This window comes from Kogia breviceps, chromosome X (assembly GCF_026419965.1).
Source record: "Kogia breviceps isolate mKogBre1 chromosome X, mKogBre1 haplotype 1, whole genome shotgun sequence".
Lineage (NCBI taxonomy): Eukaryota > Metazoa > Chordata > Mammalia > Artiodactyla > Physeteridae > Kogia > Kogia breviceps.
The window spans coordinates 34,323,641-34,345,722 of record NC_081330.1 but is presented as its reverse complement, the minus strand read 5'-3'; the positions used below and the strand labels follow the sequence as shown (position 1 = coordinate 34,345,722).

The window sequence follows — 22,082 nt, the reverse complement described above, 5'->3', positions numbered from 1 at the left end:
GGACTGCTCAGTTTTGGGAGGGAGAGGTCTGCAGTGAAGATGGAGATAAAGCCCTCTCGCCTAGAGAACTGGATCAGCTCAATCAACCCTGGAGATTAGTGAGGGGATGTGTTGTAGTCAAACTGCCCATACCTCCTGAGCTCTTCTTACTAAGGCAAGAAAATGGATTCAGAGATTTAAACATAATTTTAACAGGTAACCAAAAGGTCTTATTAACTAGAACATCTTCTAGACTACTGAGATCCAATGGACTAAGAGTCCAAACTGAGTTACTTTGGAAAGAAATAATTCAGTCTAATAGCTGGAAAAGCTCATGTAAAATAACTAAGGCAGACAGACTATATTATTGAGTTTCCAATGGGCTCCAGGCCACTGTGACCACTCCTGAAACCAAGGTAACCGCCCTTATAGAGCAAAGCTACTCACGGCAATAAGCTGGTAGGAGTTGTTCATCATGGCGATCAGCATGTTCAGCAGCACTACCAGGGAGATGACATTGTACGTCCCAAACATGGTGGCTCCCACAAACTCTGTGAACTCGTGTCTGGCTTTTACATTGGTAACATAGAGATTTAAAAGGCCAAATACAGACCAGAAGAGTGACTGAAGGGTTTCAAAGAGCCTAAAAGAGATCAAAGAATAGGTTAGTTAATTCTCTAGGAGGAGCAAGAAAGAGCAAAAACATGAGGCGATTTGCTTAATTAATAAGGAAGCTGCCTGATTTGCATCCCAACAGGTAGACTCATGATCTCACGTATTTTGGTCTCTTCCCCAACACGAACCAGCCAGGTCAGTTTGTTTGTTCCCAATTCTATGTCTTATGCTTTGCCTTTCCACCTGGAATACCATCTTCCTCTTCTCAGTCTATGCAGAGCCTATAATTTGCCAAGATTTATTTCAAGGGCTACTTCCTACATCAAACTTTCTCCTTCATCTGCAGACCATGTGGTTTACTACCTTTCTAATTACATAGAGGCAATAAATGCAGTGGCTAAGAATATGGTGCTTGGATTAGATTGCCCTAGGTTAAAAACTCAGCTCTGACACTTGCCAGCTGAGTGAACATGAGCAACTTAAACCATTTCTGATACTTCTTTTATGGTTTCCACAGGGCCCAGAATGGAGCTAATCTCAGTGGAGGAGCTTAAGGATTCTTGAGTGAACATTTATATGAATTATTTTTAATGATATATTAACTAACAATTATTGAGGACTTACTATATAAGCATACTAGGCACTTTACATACGTTAACATCATGATCCTTATAAAAACTTTATTGTTACTGCTGAGGAAACAGAGGTTCAGAGATTGAATAACTTGCCCAAGGTCACCCATTTATATGATTTATATGTGCTGAGCTAGAATTCAACTCCAGGTTCTTCTGACCTCCCCAAATCACTGCATTATTCTACATTAGGTGGCTTCACAAATTATGGTTTCCTCTCATAGTCTCCACATCCAAATATGTAACTTTTGCAATGATATGTTTTGGGGGTCCAGGGTTTCTTTTGCATCATATTCAGAAATCTGTGCATACAGCAATACAGTGCAGCCAGCTCCTGGGTGGCACAAACCAACCTTTTCCCAAGCACACAGAAGAGGCATAGAAGTTAAGAAATGCTACTTTAAGAATAGAGTAGGGCTTCCCTGGTGGTGCAGTGGTTGAGAGCCCGCCTGCTGCTGCAGGGGACATGGGTTCGTGCCCCGGCCCGGGAAGATCCCACATGCCGCGGAGCGGCTGGGCCCGTGAGCCATGGCCGCTGAGCCTGCGCGTCCGGAGCCTGTGCTCCGCAACGGGAGGGGCCACAACAGTGAGAGGCCCGCGTACCGCAAAAAAAAAAAAAGAATAGATGTAACTTTTCAATTGCTCAAAATGTGTTGTTTTTATAGCCCAATATATTTTGAGAGTCTGAGGGATTGGTTCTTGGGTTCATTTCAGGGGTATGTATGGGCAGTGTTTTCAAGATTTCCTCTGTCTGGGAGTGGTCTTACCCCTGTTCTCTGCATGGCTGTCTCCTTATCATCATTGAGGTCTCAGTTCAAATGTCACTTCCTCAGACGGGGTCCCCAGGGTCACTCTACCTAAAGTAGCTTCACGGGTTATTCTCTATCCTGTTGTCTTGTTTCAGTTTTTTGGTAGCACTTAAAACTCTAAAATTATATTATTTAGTACATTTTTATTTAAATGTTGATTTTCTGTTCGTCCCCCACTAGTATGTAAGCTCTATGAGGAAAGAGACAGACGTACAGCTACTATGTACCTGGCACGTAATAGGCACTCAATAATATTTGTTGAATAAATGAATGAAGACATATTACTATTACAGTTATCACTGGATTAAGGTCTAGAAGATTCCAAACCCATTGACAATTGCACATTCAGTAGGCTTCACAGTGAGTGTTAGTTCGTTTTGATGAAGGTTGTGCTCTGCAGTGGCCTGATTCTCAGGGGGCCTCCTTTGGGGCTGCCTGGGCAACATGCACATAGCCCTTTTCAACCTGTTAAATGGCTCTTCTCTAATCATTGTGGATAGCTTCCACTATCTTTTCAGTATCACATTACTTGAGAGCTAGCCAAGAAGGAAGAAATCTGTTTTTTGTTTGATGAAAGTAAGTGCCAGATGGTGAAACATTTGAGAATCAACAGTAAGATGAGAGTCTGGACTTCAAGGGCCAGGGAACAAGAACCAGAATATGACAAGTCAGACCTATCACAGGATCTGAATTTCCAGGAGATTCTACAAGTCAGGGCCAGGCGATACAATGCATCACAGAGCCAGGCAGAGTTTCAAAAATGGGGCAGATATAGGGTTCAAGAGTCTGGTTCTGTTAGGAAGGCCTTTCTAGGACCTGGCCGTGTCCATTTGAAGTCAGGGCAGGCAGGAGGCCAGCAATGGCACAAGAAGCTAGCCCAGCAGCTGGATAAGCAAAAGCAAGGGAATATATCGTTCAGAAAAACAGAAAGCAGCTGCAGCAATTAGGAATGACACTGAAGAACCAGAGTCTCTGGAAGTTGAGTGTCCTTGAATATAGAAAGCATTCATTGTGTGTTTGTTGATTGCATGACGGACAACAAGGCCACAAGCCAGGGCAAGTATGTCATCAATAAGTTGGCAGGGTCTTACTTCATCAGTTGCTTCTCCAGAATGGATGATGTTATACTCCTTCACCCCCAGCCCCGAAACAATGAAAATTGCAATGGTTAATGCTTGAGTGTAGAGTTTAATACTAGCCATTCCAATGACTGATACAAAGATTCCTAAAAGTGAAAGTCCGGGCATTTAAAATCTGCCCTAAACTGTGGTGATATTCTAGTTAGGGGGACCCTATAGGTATAACTCTACAAGAGATAAGAAGAGGGGTAAAGATTGTTCCTCAGTTTTGGTGGTTGATAATGAGAATGCCCTTGACATGAGGCACAAAATGTCACAACATGGTCCGGCCATTAGGAGAATCTGGTTTATTGAAAGGCATGCCGGGATAAAATGAGTGACTGACATTTGGGGTAGATAGATAAGCGCATCTGATGAGACATCTATAGGAAGCTCTGTCTTCTAGGCTTCTAGACTCAGTTGAATTCACAGGGAAAGGGCCATTACCTAGGGGTACTTGGTGGTCAGGTCCATAATACAATTATCACAGGGATAGAAAGATTTGTTGACTAAACTGCAGATCCTAATGCCAAAGGAATATTATTTTGATTTTAAAGGAGATGACCTGAGAGAAAACAATCAGTCCATTTTTATTTAGCGGAGAGTCAGCAAACATATGGAACTTGCTAGCTCAACAAGGGGCACAAAGTGAAGATACAAAGATTCAAGAAGACTTGATGTTAACTGTTGGGAAGACAAATCCATACCATCTGGTTAAGGGGGATTTGTGCATGTTGGGAGCCATCCATAAATAGATCACAAAGCTAAGAGCTGCTCAGTAGAATAGAGATGGGAACTGTAGTTCTTATGTCCCTTGCTGAAAGCCTTGTCTTTGAGATGAGGACTTAATCTTTCGAAAGGTAGCAGGAGGGACTTCCCTGGTGGTGCAGTGGTTAAGAATCCACCTGCCAATGCAGGGGACATGAGTTCGAGTCCTGGTCCGGGAAGATCCCACAAGCTGCAAAGCAACTAAGCCTGTGTGCCACAACTACTGAGCCTGCACTCTACAGCCCGTGAGCCACAACTACTGAAGCCAGCATGCCTAGAGCCCATGCTCTGCAACAAGAGAAGCCACTGCAATGAGAAGGCCGCGCACCACAACGAAAAGTAGCCCCTGCTCACCGCAACTAGAGAAAGCCAGCACGCAGCAACGAAGACCCAGTGCAGCCAAAACTAAAATAAACAAATAAATATTTTAAAAAAGAAAAAAGGTAGCAGGAGTATGGAGAAGATTTACCCCTCTGGACTTCATTCTGACCAGTGAAGAACTGGAGGATGTACCAGAAGAGAAAGGCTCCTTGGGAGAAAGCAGGCAGTGCCATCATCCTTTCACAAGTTGTGCTGATAACACATATGGAGCAAAGGCATGGTCATCTCTTTGGTTATCCCTACCCATTTTGCAGTTCCCCAGACCTGCAATTTCTCATTTCATCCTGCCTTTGACAAGCTTCTAACTCTGGTTGGAGTGCTCCCACCCTATTCCCAACCTCTAGTCTCTACTTCTGTCCTGTCTCCTTCTCTGCCCAACTCTTGTTTGACCTGCCAGGCTCAGCTGAAGCCCCACCTCCTCTAGAAGTTTCCCCTGACTCCTCTCCTACAAGGTGGGGTTAGATGATCCTCTTTTATTCTCCCATAGCAGCCCAGCCTTAGTCCATAAAGGCACATGTCATGCTGTAGAAGCAAGAGAGGTGAGTGGCTAAGAGCAAACTTTAGACACCTTTACTTATTAACCATATGACTTTGGGAAAGTGGCACAGCCTCTTTAAACTTCAAGTTTCCTCATCTCTAAAATGGTCATTTGTAGGATAAATACTAACTGTTATCATTTATTGTGCTCTTACTATGTGCCAAGCACACATTGTAATATTTGATTCTCAAAATAACCCTATGAAGTAGCTACTATTCTTTTTTTTTTTTTTCAGATGAGAAACTGAGGGACAGAGTAGTCACACAGGCAGAAAATGGCAGAGGTAGGATTTATACCCAGCTCTTCTGACTCTTGAGTCCAAACACTTAACCACCTTTTTTTTTTTTTAAATCACATAAAGTAATGCATGTAACACACTTGGCACAGTGCTCGGCATATAGTAAGCATTAAAAATGCAGCCATTCTAATTGTTCACTTGTGTTCTCCATTAGACTATGAACTTCTTGAGGATAAGGATGCCATTTACTCTGTATCCTCATTGCCTGGCACATAGGAGTTGCTGAGTAAATGTTGAATAAATCTATAAAAGATTATAGAAGCAGCTATGTTCATTGCAATCATAGTGTGTACAATTTTTGTGTTTGTAACACATTATTGACTGGGGGATTTTTGCAGAAACTAACACCTGGGACCATAATACGTCTCCGGTCAAAAATGTGTTAAAAATCACACATTTCATAAATGTAATTTTAATAGCCACCCAATATTCCACCCAGTGAATACCAAGCCTGAATGACAGTTTTATCAATGCTTTGGATGAGAATAGGTGGCAAGCTTTTTAGATCTTCAGATGATACAAGACTGGGAGAGACAGCTAATAGAGTGGACGACAGAATTGAGATTCAGCAAGATTCCAACAGCTTGGAGCAAGGGGCTGGAACTAACAAGATGAAGTTTAGTAGGAATCAATGTAGAGCTTTGTTCTCTGGCCAAGTGCCCACATGCAGGATGAAGGAGGTAGGAGAAAGGCCAAGGGTTTTCACTGAGAGCAAGTTCAAAGTGGATCAGTAGAGTGACAGAGCTGGCTAGATACTTCAGCCATGTGAGGGGGGCAGAAGCAGAAGTGAATCTTCTAGAATTGAAGATAGGATTGCTACTAGAATTCATCCTTTCATTCAGTTGTTCAATGGGTATGTTGAACCCCTTTATGGCTATGGTAGGAGCAAGGCCTCTAAAATGGGGGTCTCAGTCTGGTGGGTAAGGGAGACAACAAATGACTAAAATATGTTATCTATTATATTATTATTATTACTAGTACCTTTACTATTATAGGTTATCTATTATAATGGAGATGGACTTAGAATGCCATGGGAAACACAGAAGGAACCTGTATCTGAGAGTGGGGTCAGAGTGGGTAAGAAAAGGCTTAAAACAGCAGGTGAGGCTTTGGCAGATGCTTGAAGGATGCATGAGAGTTGTCCAGGCTGGCCAGGTGGGGATGGACATTCCAGGCAGGAGTGGCGTGTCATATACAAAGGCCTGTAGGGCCGAGATGCTCTCCTGAAGTTGGGAAGAGCAAGATGTTGACTATGGAGGAGAGGAGTGAGAGGCGTGAGAGGCGGGGTCCAGATTCCCAGGCCCTGTGAGCTATAGGAAAGAGGAGAATTTTCTGCTGGAGAATATACAGATACCAGGCAGACATGAGACCAGGGGGCGACAAGATAAGACTAGTATTTAGAAACTTCTGTGTGGTGGGTGGGAAATTATTTGCGGGGGAGACAAGACTGGAGGCAGGGAGACCACTTAAGACCACTTAAGACCCAACTGTTTTGGGGAGAGATGGTTTAGGCCTGAACCAAGACAGTTGGGGGGTGTGTGTGTACAGAGGATGGATTTAAGAGATATTTAGGAAGTAGAATGGACAGGGCTGAGTGTGAGACAGAATGTGTTGCTTGGGGTAGAGGGGGAGAGTCCCAGATGACTCCTAGGAGTCTGGTGTCATTGAATGAGATGAGGAATTAAGAGGGAAGTGGGGGGCTTCCCTGGTGGCGCAGTGGTTGAAAGTCCGCCTACCGATGCAGGGGACACGGGTTCGTGCCCCAGTCCGGGAGGATCCCACATGCCGCGGAGCTGCTGGGCCCGTGAGCCATGGCCACTGAGCCTGTGCGTCCGGAGCCTGTGCTCCGCAACGGGAGAGGCCACAACAGTGAGAGGCCCGCGTACCGCAAAAAAAAAAAAAAAAAAAAAAAAAAAAGAGGGAAGTAGGTTTGGGGTGGGGATATAGAGATAAGGAATTTAGTTGTGGATGTTGTGTTTGAGAGGCCTGCGGCACAGCCAGGTGTGTTCAGGAGGCATCTGGAGTTGAGGGTCAGGACTTCAGAAGGAGAAGCAGGACCACCCAGTTAGCTTTTTGCCACTTCTGCCCTGTTTCTTCCCAAGCCCCGTGCCCGCAGAAGGATGCCTTCCCAATTGCTCTCAACAGTGAATGAAGGCCAGGTACTGCCAGGATTGAATACTGAACTCAAACCACCAACAGTACTGTCATGTGGTTGTCAGCAAGGACAACAAGGTCCCCCTGAATTGTGTGCCCAGGAAAATGTTTCTTTTTTAAGCTGAAGAATAGCAATGACATCTCTGGAGAATCAGAAGAAAAAGGGTGACAGCAAGCAGATGCCATAGTTTACGTCAGATCTGTTAACAAGCTCCCTTTTCCCCTTCTCTAAAAACAGAGTCTTTCTGATGCTCTAAGTAGCATGTATTTTAGCAGGTATTATAAATGCCTGAGTTGAGGCATTTAAAGGAAAACATAAATCTGAGTCAGACTTCTGTGAAGGAAAAAAGAAATCAACACCTAGAAGGGAAGTTAAGGTAACATTACTGCTGATTTGCCCCCAGCATGACAATGCTTCTTTATACCTGACACCCCAAGATGTAACTTCATGTACGACAGGTGCCCATTCTTGTCAATTGTCCCTGCTGGGCAAGTGATGAGAGCAAATGTCAGTTGGCAACAGGGGTGTTAATAATCACTAGACTTACAAGGAGGCATTTCATAAACTTCCTCAGCAGAGTTCACATGAGAGGGTAATTGGCAGGGACCTGGCCTCCCGGAAGGCACCTTGCATTCAGGTGTGCAATTCTGTTGAATGCTTTGATGGGAACAGATACAGTCTCCTGGTGCTCAAGCCACTAAAAACATTGCTCTTTGTATTGAAAACAGGTTGATGTGAGTTCTGCCTCTAGACTAACGCAGGAGAGGAAGCAGTTCCTAGTCAACAGGCACCAGCGAGGTGACCAGTTGCCTTTGTCCACTCCCGGTTGGCTTCACCAAAATGGCACGATCTCTTTGTCATCCCATTTTGGCCTCTTTTCCCCTTTCACATAAGTCTGGTTTCCCCACCCAAGATTTTTCCCTGAGTTCTGGGAGGAGAGGGAGGGAGTGTGGCCTAGTGGAGGGGGTGGGTGCTATATGATGGGCAATGGGGCGAGTCAACATTTTCCAAACTTTATTCACGGGAATAGCATCTTGGTCAATACATTTGGGAAAACCTCTCCCTTTACTGTACATTCACAATGGAAAGTCTCTGAGAAGCCCTGCAGTGGAGAAACCTTCTTAAATTTGTCCCAGCATTTCCCAAACTCACTTGATCAGAGATCTTGTTTTCATGTCTATTCATATCCCTGTGAACTGTGGTTATTTGTCATCCATTTTAGGAAAGGCTACTAGAGGCAAATAATAAGGGTAGGCTACATTGCATTGCTTTTTCCCTTCTCTATTGGTGCAACTTGGGGTCAGGCAGAAACCCTCTTTTTTCCCCTGGCCTTTGCTATTTAACACATTTCGAGAATGTCTGAGTCCATTGATCTGCCCTAGTTTATAGAGTTAAGGGGGAAAATTGTATCTCAATTTAATGACTAAGAATCTCTCACGACCTTAGGGTAATTGCTGTGATTACCAGATGACTGGCATTTTCCAGAACAGGGGCTGGAGATGGACAAGGTGTAGGACACTGAGTCCGGGGTAAGCTCAGGACTGCTCCTGGAACCTAACATGTTTCCTGACATGTGCTTATTTTCTTTCTCTTGTCTGCTTCCCCTAACAGTGATCTGTGAGAAAATAACAGCCATCCTGGAAGCTTAAAGGGCCTAGAGAAGTAGGTGTTGGGTTTACAAAGAAAAGGCACAGGGGTTCCACAGGTCCAGAGGCAGCGGACTCATGGACAGAGTCATGAGCTGTCTCCTGTGTCCCACGTGGGAAAAGGAGACATTTCCAGTCACTGCTTGGTGCCTTTGGGCCCACCTGAAACCTTAATTTAATCCCAGAAGTTGAGCTGACTCTCATCTTACTTTTAGCCTGTCTCTTCTGCATCTAGGAATCAAAGATTCGTCATCCCCCTGTGCCCTTTTATTTCTTTCTCTCTTCCCAAACCACATGTTTCCGTGAGTCAGGGCTGTTCCAGAAAGTACCATTGCTCTGACACCACCTAAGCGGTCTTAACTCAATTCCAACCTGTGGGTATGGGGAGATATTCCCCCCCCCATATCACCAATTCTCTGACACCAGTTGGGTGTCCTACAAGTCAACTCAATTCTGACACTCCTGGGAGATGACGTCAGATTCTATGGATTAAGAGCTCCGTCCCACAAGATTGCTCTCCTTTCCCCCATTCCCAGATGTTAATTACAAGTCCAGGTTGTCCCCTGTGCTTCTGACAAGCTGGCTATAGATCGGAGCTTCTCACAGCCCTCTCCTTGGCTTTGAGTACCTCACAAAACTCAGAGAAACATTTACAAATGACTAGATTATTGGTTTATTATAAAAGGATACAACTCAGGAACAGCCAGATAGAACATGCATACGGCAAGGTATGTGCAGGGTTGCAGAGCTTCCCTGCCCTCTCTGATCACCTACTCTCCCCAAATCTCCATGTGCCCACCAACATGGAAGCTCTCCAAACCCTGTCATTTTGGGTTTTTATGGAGGGTTCATTACATAGTCACGGTTGATTAAATCATTGGCCATTGGTGATTGAACTCAATTTCCAGTCCCTCTCCCCTTCCTTGAAGGTGGAGGGGTGAGACTGAAAGTTTCAACCCTCTAATCACATGGGGGTAACCGGGCCCCATCCTTAGGTGAGGTCCAAAAGTCACTTTGTTAACACAGCCAGACACCTCTGTTGTTCTCATCACTTAGGAAATTCCAAGGCTTTTAGGAGCTCTGTGCCAGGAATGAGGACAAAGAACAAATACATATTTCTTCTTCTTCTTCTAATTATTATTATTATTATTGTTATTTTTTTGCGGTACGCGGGCCTCTCACTGCTGTGGCCTCTCCCGCTGCGGAGCGCACTCTCTGGACGCACAGGCTCAGCGGCCACGGCTCACGGGCCCAGCCGCTCCGCGGCACGTGGGATCTTCCCAGACCGGGGCACGAACCCGCGTCCCCTGAATCGGCAGGCGGACTTTCAACCACTGCGCCACCAGGAAAGCCCCATATTTCTTATTATTAATCACAATATCACAAGGTGCATTCAGATAATTTTGCACTCTCCCTTTCTCTTTGTTCTTGATTCAGAACAGTTACATTAGCTTTGGCAATCACTTGTTGAGAGGTATAGCCTTGCCGTTTCATTTCCTTGGTTAGTGATGCTTTTTTGAGCGAGGAATTATTTACCCCTTCCCATGAATTCCTTTAAAAATATGGGATGTGACCAAAATAGTTCAGAACTAACCCTTTAGATGAGTTCCTGGGAGCCCCTGTGTGTTTGTCTCTTTCCTCCCTCACCTAACTCTACTTCCGGTCCTAGTCCCCTTGTAGGGAGGGAAGAACCTTCCTCCACTTCAGACCCTTCGGGTTGATCCATAAGTGAGCTCTGCATGCACTGTCAAGGGGCAGTGATGAAGCTGTGGACGGAAAATAGGGCAAAGAAGGAGAAAGCAGACAAAAGGCAGAAGAGGAAAGGGGGAGGTCTTACGTGGAGAAGGCATTGTTCTGTTTCTCGCATCGGATCCCCTTGCAGTTGTTGGGCTCATCGATTGCTCTGGTCTCATAGTAAAAGTAAAGCTGGTTCAATCCATTGGCAAAAGCCAGCAGTACCAGGCAGTAGATAAAGAGGAATTTGAGGATATCAAGCAACATGCGCCCCAAAGAGATCTGCAGAGGCCCTAAGTGGGAGTTGGCTGTGAAGAGGGATATGAGACGCAACGAACTTAAAATGTTGGATATCGCAAAGAGAGCTTCTGCAATCAGAGTCGGGTGCCACATTTCCCATTCTTCCCTTGGACGAGAACCGTTATACTGGAAGAAACAACAAGCGCACAAGATGAGAGGTACAGCGAGCATTTAGAAAACTTTCCCCTCTTTCCTCCCTTCTGCACCCAAATAAAGCCACGAAAGTAAGCATCAAGCATTCATTTATACAACAGCTCCCCCTGTGATTGGCACTATTTGTCTTTTTCTCCCACCCGATCAATGCATGATGCTAATAACGCTCTTCCACTCTCATCGAAATATATACCCAGCACATAGACGTAGAAAAATGAATTTCAGAGCAATTATCTGGAGTAACCACCTGTAGTTTATCAACAGACATTTTTGAAGTGTGAGTTGACCAGATTGTTGAGAAGTGTCCCTGGAACAGAGCCACAGGTATGCCCCAATTACTCTGCTTCCTAATGAGATTTCAAATCAACTTTCCTACCCAATCCCCCATTTCGTTCTGAGCACTGCAGACGACTTGTAGTTCCTGAAGGACAATCGACAGGTTCAGTCTCCTCAGCGTGCAGTGTTCATCTTGACTTTCCTGCTGACTGCAGTTTGGAGCTGACAGAGCATCCTTAGAGGGTCATTACTCAGAGTTTTCTGCCAATACGCTTTTCTTCCATACTATTACAAATGGCACGTCAACCTTCCAGGTAGTAAATTTAGTACTGCCCGCACAGTGGCGTATGGATGTGTTTTATTGTTCCTTTGACAGCCTTACAAGTTGCAATTATCCCTCTAGCACAAATGAAGAACCAGGGGGTTGGAGAAGGGGAAGAGCCAGGGTTTCTGGGGTTGGCTGCCCATTTTTCAGTCTTGCCTGAGCTTTCAGCTCCTGGAACATTAGAGGTCGCCTTGTAGAAAGATGGCTTCGACGTGAGACCTGAGCTCCAATTTGGGCTTTTTCGCTTAAAACTGCCTCTCTCTCTCTCTCTCTCTCAATTTCACCAGAGAATGAGGATAATATCTACTCCTACCCACTGCACATGTCTGTGATTATGTATCCATGTGTGAACGTCTGTGTACTCCATAAGGGGAGGTGTTATGGAAATATAAGAAATTGCTTTTTACCTTCCCCAAGACAGAAGTAGATTTTGCCTGGAATTCAATCTGAAGCATATTGCCTTGAGCACTCATCTAAATATCACAATTTCTCAGGACTAAATGTAAACAACTTTCCTGAGAAAATGTTGCATCGAAGGCCAAATTATATTGTTAGCATTTCTAAAATGTGCTTCGCTTCCAACAACTGAGGAAACTGGTGTTGTTAAAATCATTGTGTGTATCCAATATTCTTCACTGTCAGAGGAGTTTGGAGAAAACTTGCTTCTGTTTCAAATAGACTTGGGGTGGCCAATTGGTCTTACACACTCTTGGCCAAATCTTGTATCTCTCTGTTTTTCTTTCTAAAGAAAACATTTGCTGCATCGTTGTGAGGGGTGGACATTGTTATGCCTGTTTTACAAGTGGAGGAGCTGAAATCCAGAGAGGCAGAGTGAGTTGCTTAAGGTCACACAGCAAGTTGGTGGCAGAGCCAGGACCAAAACTCAGGTCTCTGCACACTCGGTCTAGCACTATTTCCATTAAATATTACATATATGATAGTTGATATCGCAGCACATATGTTAGATAGGCCTTTACAGGTTTGGTGGTCTATGTGAAATATGCAGATTCTTTGCTGATAACAAAACAGACCTATATTTTAAAACTAGGTACTCTCAACTGGAACATGCATAGCTCATAATTTAGGGTTTTCTCTCTCCACAGGCACACCTGTAACCACAGGGAAGTCTTCTGCCCATGGGCTGGTGAGTTTGGATTTGCAGGACAGTCAAAAGTGTGAAAGGTGATTCTCGTGGCAAATCTATGCTTTGCATGTATATTTTTGGAGAAAGATATTATAGAATATGATAGCAGGGAATAAACTTGGAGCTCGTTTAGCCTACGTAGAGGTCAGCAGACTTGTTCTGACAAGGGCCAGATAGTACATATTTTTGGCTTTGTGGACTATATGGTCCCTGTGGCAACTACTCAACTCTTTCCTTCTAGAACTAACAGGCAATACATAAACAGATGTGGCGGTGGCCCCAATTTGGCCTGCAGATCATAGTTTGCTGACCCCTGATCAAACGCGAATGGTTTTCAAATTGCGTTGCTTCAAGCCTGAGGGTTCAGTGGAAGCATCTAGTGGCTACTGTGGAAACCAAAGAGGAGGCCTGGAAGATTCATTCCTCGATTCAAATTCATTCCTTTGAGCTCCTTAATATATTGAAGTTCTGCATAAGTTTTAATTTCAAGATGTGGTTCCATGGAAAACAATTCAAAGCTTGAAATCCATTGATCTAGTCCAGTTTTATTTTTCAGAGGCAGTGTCTGAGGCTCAGAGAGGTAGAAGGATGGCCTGTGGTAATCCAGCTAATCTAGCTTATAAATATCAGAGCAGGGATTACATTTACGTTTCCTGACTCTTGAGTTAGTGATATTGGGAGGCAGGTGATTTTTCTTATATTCTTTGTGATGGAATGCAGCTTGAAAATTGGCCTCTATGCTTTTCAAAGGGGGGTGAACTCAAAAGCAAAATAATGTGAGGTGGAGTATATATACTGTTGACTAGTTTTTCACTCTAATGAAGGATCTTCTTAAGGCCAGTTTATGCCACGGTGCTTCTGTACTGCCTCAGTACCATGGTGATCTGAAATTTTTCAAAGGGCCTGGGGACCAGCCCTGTGTCTTTACCTCATAGAGGTTGGCTCAGTCTACTTGGAGAAGTTCATTTCAGACTAGTGTGCCTCTGTGCAAGAGTGGACCAGACAGCCCACTGATAATTTCTCAATGCAAATCCAGTCTGCATGTGGAATGTCTTGCTTTGTAAATTCTCCTTTCTTGAGAAGGACTCCAACTTCTTGGCAAATGTCTTTTTGTGGGTTAAATGTCAGTTGCGGGGCATTTACTCAGCTTAGTAGAGCTGATTTATCCTTACAGTCTATGGTGGGGAAGTATCTGGTCCTTGGAAGGCTTGCCAGTGAAATTGGACAGGTTATGTGATTAACTAATGTTGGGCATCTGTTGACACATTTTCACATCCCCAAGGTTTAATCCTTTTGATCATTTATTCTAAACTTTCTTGTTTAATCAGAACCCACCAATTTCTAGATTGATAATTTATTGTCCCTTCAGGATATAAATACCACTGCCAAAGGAAGAATTTTTTTTTTTTTTTTAGGCAAACAGTGTTACTTAGTCAGCAGAGTGCCAGAATGACATGGATTTGATCCAGGCACATTAACCAGAGATTCAAACATTTTCCTTACCAGCTTTTTCTTGTAACGAAGTTGTAAGTATGTGTTAAACGATCACCACAAGTGAAAGCATACTCTTAGGCTTTCAAAAATGTTTCAGGACTGCATTCAATATTCACGCTCCATGTAACTAACTCCAAAGGTCTTAAAATTTATGCAATATGCATATTAGGGATATAAAAATAAACTAAGTTGGCGATTTGGGGGACAGCCATATTCCCATTCTAAAACTCCTTCATGTGGGATTTAGTGCCAAAAAGCATGACTGACTAGACAATCTTGGAGATGGAATTGTCAGCCTTTCTCACGCTGGAGCAGTTCGATTCAGGGTATAGGGAGCACAGCCATTCCATTATCTAATGAGCACCAAACTCGAGCTCAGATCCTGGGACTACCCAGCATGAGGTGTTGGACATGAAGCTATTTTTCCGGATAATTCAGGCTGTACATTGTGCAGGGACAACATCAAGGTGGTGTGTGTGTGTGTGTGTGTGATCTAGATTCATAGAGAGACATAGATTGGGTGATACTCGAAAGGCGGGATTCATAACAGCTTGAATGATCATCCTGGTGGTGGAAGTTATGTGATTCTACGGTTCTGCTCCCTATCCTATGAAGAACACTTGAGGGAAGTGTGAATATTTAGCTCTGAGAAGGGACAACTCGGCGGGTTAAGGAGAGATGACTTCACATTGGAAGCACTTTACGGAGAAGGAACAGCCTCGTTCTGTTTGACCCTACAGGGAGGAAGGATTACTAATGGATGTGTCACAGGGAGAATAATATTAGAAAAATACAAAGTAGCACTTTTTAATGAAGTGTCAGGTATTGAGAGAAGCTTCTGGAAATTCAGTGAATTTCCTAGTCTCTGCCCTGTGCAAGCCTCAGTGGGCCATCTTCTTGGTGGGGACATTGTAGAGAGGACGTAAACGGTAATTGAGATGGGTGACTGTCAGAGTTGAAGAAGCTAAGAATTCATTTGCAAATTGCTCCATTCTCCACTTTCTTTGGTTAGGTGGATGCTGCTTACAAACCACTGAAAGAATGTCTGTTTTATGGTACTTTTCCACATGGACTGAACTGTCATCAGCACTTTCCTCCTAAACTTATTATGCTCCCACAGCTAAAGCTTAACGTAACCAAAATCATTGTTTAAGAAAAATGGCGAACATTCCAAGTTACCTTGACATAGGCCACGATCTTCAAGGAAATAGTTGCCAGGTAGAGTGAGTTCATTGCAAAATCCATCAGGTTCCACCAATCATGGATGTATTCAGTAAATCCACCATCCCACATTTCCTTAATCTCCCCCCAAATGAAACCTGAAGAATGGAGGCAAAAGGTTTATTTCTTCACAGAGTCAGACTAGACATCATAGCAGGATTCCCCCAAATGAAGAAAGAGGAAATCAATGAATGAATTGGGGGTCAGTGGAGCCCCTAGAGATAGTAATAACTTTCTTCTTTCTTTACTACCTTACCTCCCTGTCTTGAACTTGCCAAGGATAGGCTTTACCTAAAGATGCCTATATGTTATAATTTTCTGGATACTACTCACTTTTACACTGTTACCACAGTTACTGGAATGTTGTTGCAATTCAGGGCGTCTGATTCTACCCTCTTCCCATTTTAGAGTAGGGGTAATTGCATCAATGAATTATTTAGGTCAATATTATCCCCTAGTCCTTAGTTTCCACTATGTGCTAGAGGGAAAACTTCTCAATGAGTTTTGAGGTGAGCAAAAGCTGGCCATGGTCCAAAGTACTGGATGTTGGGACTGAAGCTAGGCTATGGGGCCCAGAATAATTTAGAATCCTCTTTTCTCCTCTCTCCTCTCATTGTGTGTGGGTTTCACGGAATTCTGCCTGATGGCATAGATGTTTCTTTAGCCTTGGAATGTGGAAAGCAGTACAAGGTGTGGCTGTGGTCTAAAGCAGTGAGTCTCAGACTTTAAAATACGTGTGAATCGACCGGGGATCATGCAGATTCTGATTCCACAGACCCAGGGTGAGACCTGAGATTCTGCATGTCTCACAGGTTCCCAGATGATGCTGACGTTGCTGGTTTGGGGACCACAGTTCGAGCAGCAAGGACTTGGAGGATGGCAATGCATTGGAGGTTCCAAGGCAATGGGATTATGCCTGGGGGCTTCTGGTAAGGCTGCTTTAACCATGAATTGTGTGAATTTCCCAAGGTTTCCCTCCTGGTTGTGAAATCAGTATCCAAATAGGATGTGGACCCTGAATAAGTACTGCGATTGTGTGGAGTAGTCACAAGAAAGCAGCGATCCAAGTGCCACCCCTCCACCCCAACCCCAGTTATGGGAAAGAAGGCATTGACTAGACTGATGAGCACTTGCCCTGCCTAGCTTACCTGAGCCTGTCCTGACTTAACACTTGGCTTTCCCTCGAAATCAACTGACAGACAACTTCCTTGTCGTTGATGATGTTAGGTTAGCTGAAACAAGCCTTGGGTACACTGTCAATCTCACAGTGAACCTTGTGGTGCTGAGTGGCCAGGGGCTGGGGAAGAAAGAACCACATTTCTGACACTCCCAACAAAGGACTACCCCAGTGCACAGAGGGAAGGTGCCCTAGTTCAGGGCCAGTCCAACTGCCTATTCTAGTAGTTTCTTTAGATAGGACCAGCAGGCAGTCTGACCATAGCTCCTGGTCTCTTTGACTCACCGAGAACCCAAGGCAATATCATCCATTCCACTACAGTCGGAGGAGGCCCCTGCACATGGAGGTCCGTCCTGATGATGTGCTGAGAAGCCAGGAGAAGCATGAAGAGGAAGGTCAGATATGATGCTGTGTGGCAGATAAACTTGATAAAGGGTTTCTTGATGAACAGCCCAAGGTTGCTCCTGGGTGAGATCAGATAAGCAATAGACAGCATGGGAAACAGGAAGCCAATGGTCATGCACGTCAGAAGCTTGACTACCCAGTGTTTCCGCCGCCATCCAGGGAAGCCATCGTACCACAGAGTGGCAAGCAACTGTTGGCAGTTGGGCTGGGCCACAAACTGGGAAAAGAAGAGAACAAGTCAGGCATCTGGGATGTCCAGGTGGAAGTCTGCATTCATAATAGCTCTCCTAGTTTACAGCCAGCTGCACGGCCAATCCCCAGAGGAGGCCTGATCTCCAGGCTCCCATGCATGGGTCTAACCTCAGAGACAGCTCTACATGTCAAGCTAGGAGACTAGATCTTCCTTAGGGTTGATTATTTGTTTCATACATTAAACAAAATCAATCACTCTGGTTTGTGCTTTGGCATGGCCCCCTATTCCCCCTCTCATTGTGTTAGAGAGATGCTTCCCCAGACCTGGCTCTGCATCTGAATCATCCAGGCAACATGAAAATAAATCCCAATTCCGAAGTCACACCACAGGCTGACTAAATGAGCCTCCCTGGGGAGTAGAGCCTGGACAGCTATTTTACAAAGTTCTCCTGGGAATGTACAGGCCTCTTAGCAGAGAATCATGGGACTGTTTCATTTCAAATGGATTCACTTTTACTCATTCCCCTAGCTGACATGAGGTCATCAACAAATGTGTACTTTGGGCAAACACAAACTGGCAGCAAATAAGCTCATGCCTGTGGCTGTGGTTTGGAATGGAAATGAGTTCCCTTTTTGATGTTTTCTTTTTTCCCTTTTGGTTCTGAGCACCTCTTGGTTGGCTAGCAAAGAATCAGGTTGTTACTTTGCCATTTATTTACCACGTTCTCTAGTCTAGACATGCAAAGGAGGCAAAGCTATTTGGGGGCCAATATCATAAGGCAGTATCTAACTCAGCTGGGATTTTACTTAAAGGCAATCTACAAAGTGTCAGTGATTAATAGTTAAGAAATCATCAGCATTGCAAGTCACCCTCCGGCTGCTACTTCCTGGTAAGCAACTCAATAGGGAGCTCAACTGTCAGCAATGATTTTAAATATTGCCTCTATCTAATTACCCCAGCTTCCCATGGGAAAGATTAAACAGCACTGCACCATACAGCTTACTAGTACAAAGGAAATAAAATTCTTCCGTCATTTACCTAACCAACACCCAAGGTAAACTAGCCCAATTTTACTGTCAGTGTATCTGTGAAGGTCACTAGCTTCCCACCAAAACCATTCTTCTCTTCCTTGAGCACAGGCTGGACTACACCTCCCAGGCTCCCTTGCAGTGAGGCGTGGCCACATGACCAAGTTCTCAATAATGGAATGTGAGGAGAAATGATGAGTGGCACCTCTAGGCCTGGACTATATATGTGCCCCATGTGTGCTCCTCCATGTTCTCTCCCCCTTCTTGCTGAGTGGGGTGTGGTAACTCAGGGTGGCCTAGGGGCTTCTGTCAGCCCGTGTCCTTCAGTGACCATATGGAGGAGAACTATCTTGTTGACCAAGAATATCTGTCTTGGACAGTTACATGACTGAGATAATTCTATTGTGTTTGAGCCATTATCCATTTTAGGGACTAGCCTACCCTAAACCCTAAAGCAGTTTACTATTACTAGATGAAAACAAAAGAAACCTCTAAAGTCTTTTTATCATGTGATCTCATTTTCTCCAAAGATGTTCACGATCCCCTTTATGTCCTCACATCTCCTTTTCACACATTTACACACAAAAAGACAAAATCCTATACAGTCCCTTTCTACTCTTCTTGGCATTATATTATGCCAAAGCCTGGGATGAAAAGGTCCTAGAAAAAAAAAGTATAGAAAAGTAGAAGGGTAAAGCAAAATATTTGGATGCAATGGGAGAAGCACTGGAGGCACACAGTCTAGTGAGGGAGACATATATATCAAACGACAGTTATGAAACAGTCTAGTAAGGGCATGGAAATGGATAGGAAAACAAGGCATCATGGGAGCACAAAGGAAGGGCAAATTTGGACTGCTCTGCAAAGGCTTCCTGGAGCAGGTAAGACCTGAGTGGAGCATTAAAGGATGTGTAGAAGCTGGTTAGGTATAGTGAAGGAGACGGGAAGAGAGTAAACAGCCAAAGTAGCGGGGATAACATGACTAAAGGCATGGAGGTGAAAAAGAGAATGACTGGTATGGGGAAGTAGAGCCAGCTGGGGAGACTGCTGCTTGAACTGCAAGGCTGTGGATGGCAAGAGATGAGGCTGGAGAGGTAGGCAGGGGTTACAGAAGATCAAAATGATAGTCTTTGGCACAGCTGTGCCAGTCAGTTTTTGGAAAGTAACTTGTAAAGTATTTACCATATCCTGAATTTGCACTCTTTGCAGACTTGTGCACATATACTCCGCTTTCAGAATAGTTTTGCAAATTGTACACAAACAGACAAAAAGGGTGGAAGCTTTTTAATAAATTGCATTTATAAATAATCTGTATTAGAATAGAAAAATCTCCAGTTATAGTCAATTACTACCTGTGTTGTACAACAGATACCTTCTATTTTAGTCGCTAATAAAGGGCTACACAACTCAAAAAAAAAATGATAGTCTTTGGCTCTTATAAATAGTATGACTCGGGCTTCCCTGGTGGTGCAGTGATTGAGAGTCTGCCTGCCATGCAGGGGACATGGGTTCGTGCCCCCGTCCGGGAGGATCCCACATGCCGCGGAGCAGCTGGGCCCGTGAGCCATGGCCGCTGAGCCTGCGCGTCCAGAGCCTGTGCTCCGCCACAGGAGAGGCCATAGCAGTGAGAGGCCCGCGTACAGAAAAAAAAAAAAAAAAAAAAAAAAAAAATAGTATGACTCATTTTAAGAGCAGTGAGAAGCCATAAATGATAGGTTTGTGTGTGTGTGTGTGTGTGTGTGTGTGTGTGTGTGTGTGTGTGTAGAGCAGTATAGTAGAGTAGTTAAGACTATAGACACTTGAGCTAGATTGCACTGATTCTCTCTGTTCTTCAAAGTCTTCATCTAAAGAATGGAGTTAATAACAGCATCTACCATATAGGATCCATGTAAGGATTAAGATCAGTTACTATACATGAAGCACTTAGAACTATGTCTAGCACATACTAAGGGATCATTAAATCTTAGCTGCATATATCATTATGCATGTGCCAGAATCAGATTTAGACATTAGAAAGATCCTTATGGTTACTGAGTAGAAAATGGATTGGGGGCAGAGGGTGGGCAAAACTAGGGCCAGGAAGACCAGTTAGAAAGCTGTTGTCAATGTTGTACAAAATGATTGTGACTCAGACTAAGGTAATGGCCGTGGAAATGGAGGGATGTGCTCAGATTCAAAATATAGTGAGGAGGTAGAATTGGCAGGATGTGGTGATGGGTGGGAAGTGAAGTAATATATAGGGTGAGAGGGTAAAAGGGAGGGAGGCTTCTCTTTTGGGTGAATTGGTGGACAGTAGTGCCATTAATCGAGAGTGGGAACACTGAAGCTGGAACAAGTTTATGGAAATGCATGCATTTTTATACCTGCTGAGTTAGATTTGTCTGTGGGACATCTAAATGGAGATATTCAGACTGTAGTACTGGTGGTACACAGCAGGGATCAGCAAACTTTTTCTGTAAAGGGCCAGATAGTAAATATTTGGGACTTTGCAGACCATATCATCCCTTTTGCAAAGACTCAACTCAGCTGTTTCAGCACAAACTCAGAGATACATAATATGTAAATGAATGGGCATAGTTGTGTGCCAATAAAACTTTATTCACAAAACAGGCAGCAATTTGCAGTTTGCTGTTCTACAGTATTGTCCCCCAGCTGCTGCCAGAACCAGATATTTGGACCACTTTGCCATGGTCTTTATGGTCTCCTAGGACTTCTTCTCTTTGTGTATCCCCAATAACTCTGATCCAAGAAATCACTCTCCCCTAAAGCAAAAATGCAGATGTGAAACTTCTTTTAATAGTGGATATGATAACAACAACAAAAAAAACCCAATCCAAAAATGGGCAGAAGAACTATAGACATTTCTCCAAAGAAGATATACAGATTGCCAACAAACACATGGAAGAATGCTCAACATCATTAATCATTAGAGAAATGCAAATCAAAACTACAATGAGATATCACCTCACACCAGTTAGAATGGCCATCATCAAAAAATCTACAAACAATAAATGCTGGAGAGGGTGTGGAGAAAAGGGAGCACTCTTGCAATGTTGGTGGGAATATAAATTGATACAGCCACTATGGAGAACAGTATGGAGGTTCCTTTAAAAACTAAAAATAGAACTACTATATGACCCAGCAATCCCACTACTGGGCCTATACCCTGAGAAAACCATAGTTCAAAAAGAGTCATGTACCAAAATGTTCATTGCAGCTCTCTTTACAATAGGCAGGACATGGAAGCAACCTAAGTGTCCATCAACAGAGGAATGGATAAAGATGTGGCACATATATACAATGGAATATTACTCAGCCATAAAAAGAAATGAAACTGAGTTATTTGTAATGAGGTGGATAGACCTGGAGTCTGTCATACAGAGTGAAGTAAGTCAGAAGGAGAAAAACAAATACCGTATGCTAACACATATATATGGAATCGAAGAAAATAAAATGTCATGAAGAGATTAGTGGTAGGACGGGAATAAAGCACAGACCTACTAGAGCATGGACCTGAGTATATGGGGAGTGGGAAGGGTAAGCTGTGATGAAGTGAGAGAGTGACATGGACATATATACACTACCAAACCTAAAATAGCTAGCTAGTGGGAAGCAGCCGCATAGCACAGGGAGATCAGTTCGGTGCTTTGTGACCACCTAGAGGGGTGGGATAGGGAGGGTGGGAGGGAGGGA

General features: G+C 43.9%; 1 protein-coding gene across 2 annotated transcripts in view; it reads right to left on the bottom strand.

Moving 5' to 3' along the window:
- The window catches only part of TRPC5 (transient receptor potential cation channel subfamily C member 5), a 272,451-nt gene that overhangs the window by 37,216 nt on the left and 213,153 nt on the right, over positions 1–22,082 (bottom strand). For both annotated transcript variants that reach the window (XM_059050011.2, XM_067024307.1), the window contains exons 5-8: positions 17,049–17,385; positions 15,545–15,684; positions 10,777–11,099; positions 427–622 (exon numbers count right to left, since the gene is read on the bottom strand). In XM_059050011.2, the coding sequence (XP_058905994.1) occupies positions 427–622; positions 10,777–11,099; positions 15,545–15,684; positions 17,049–17,385 (996 nt within the window). The remainder of the gene's footprint in view (positions 1–426; positions 623–10,776; positions 11,100–15,544; positions 15,685–17,048; positions 17,386–22,082) is intronic.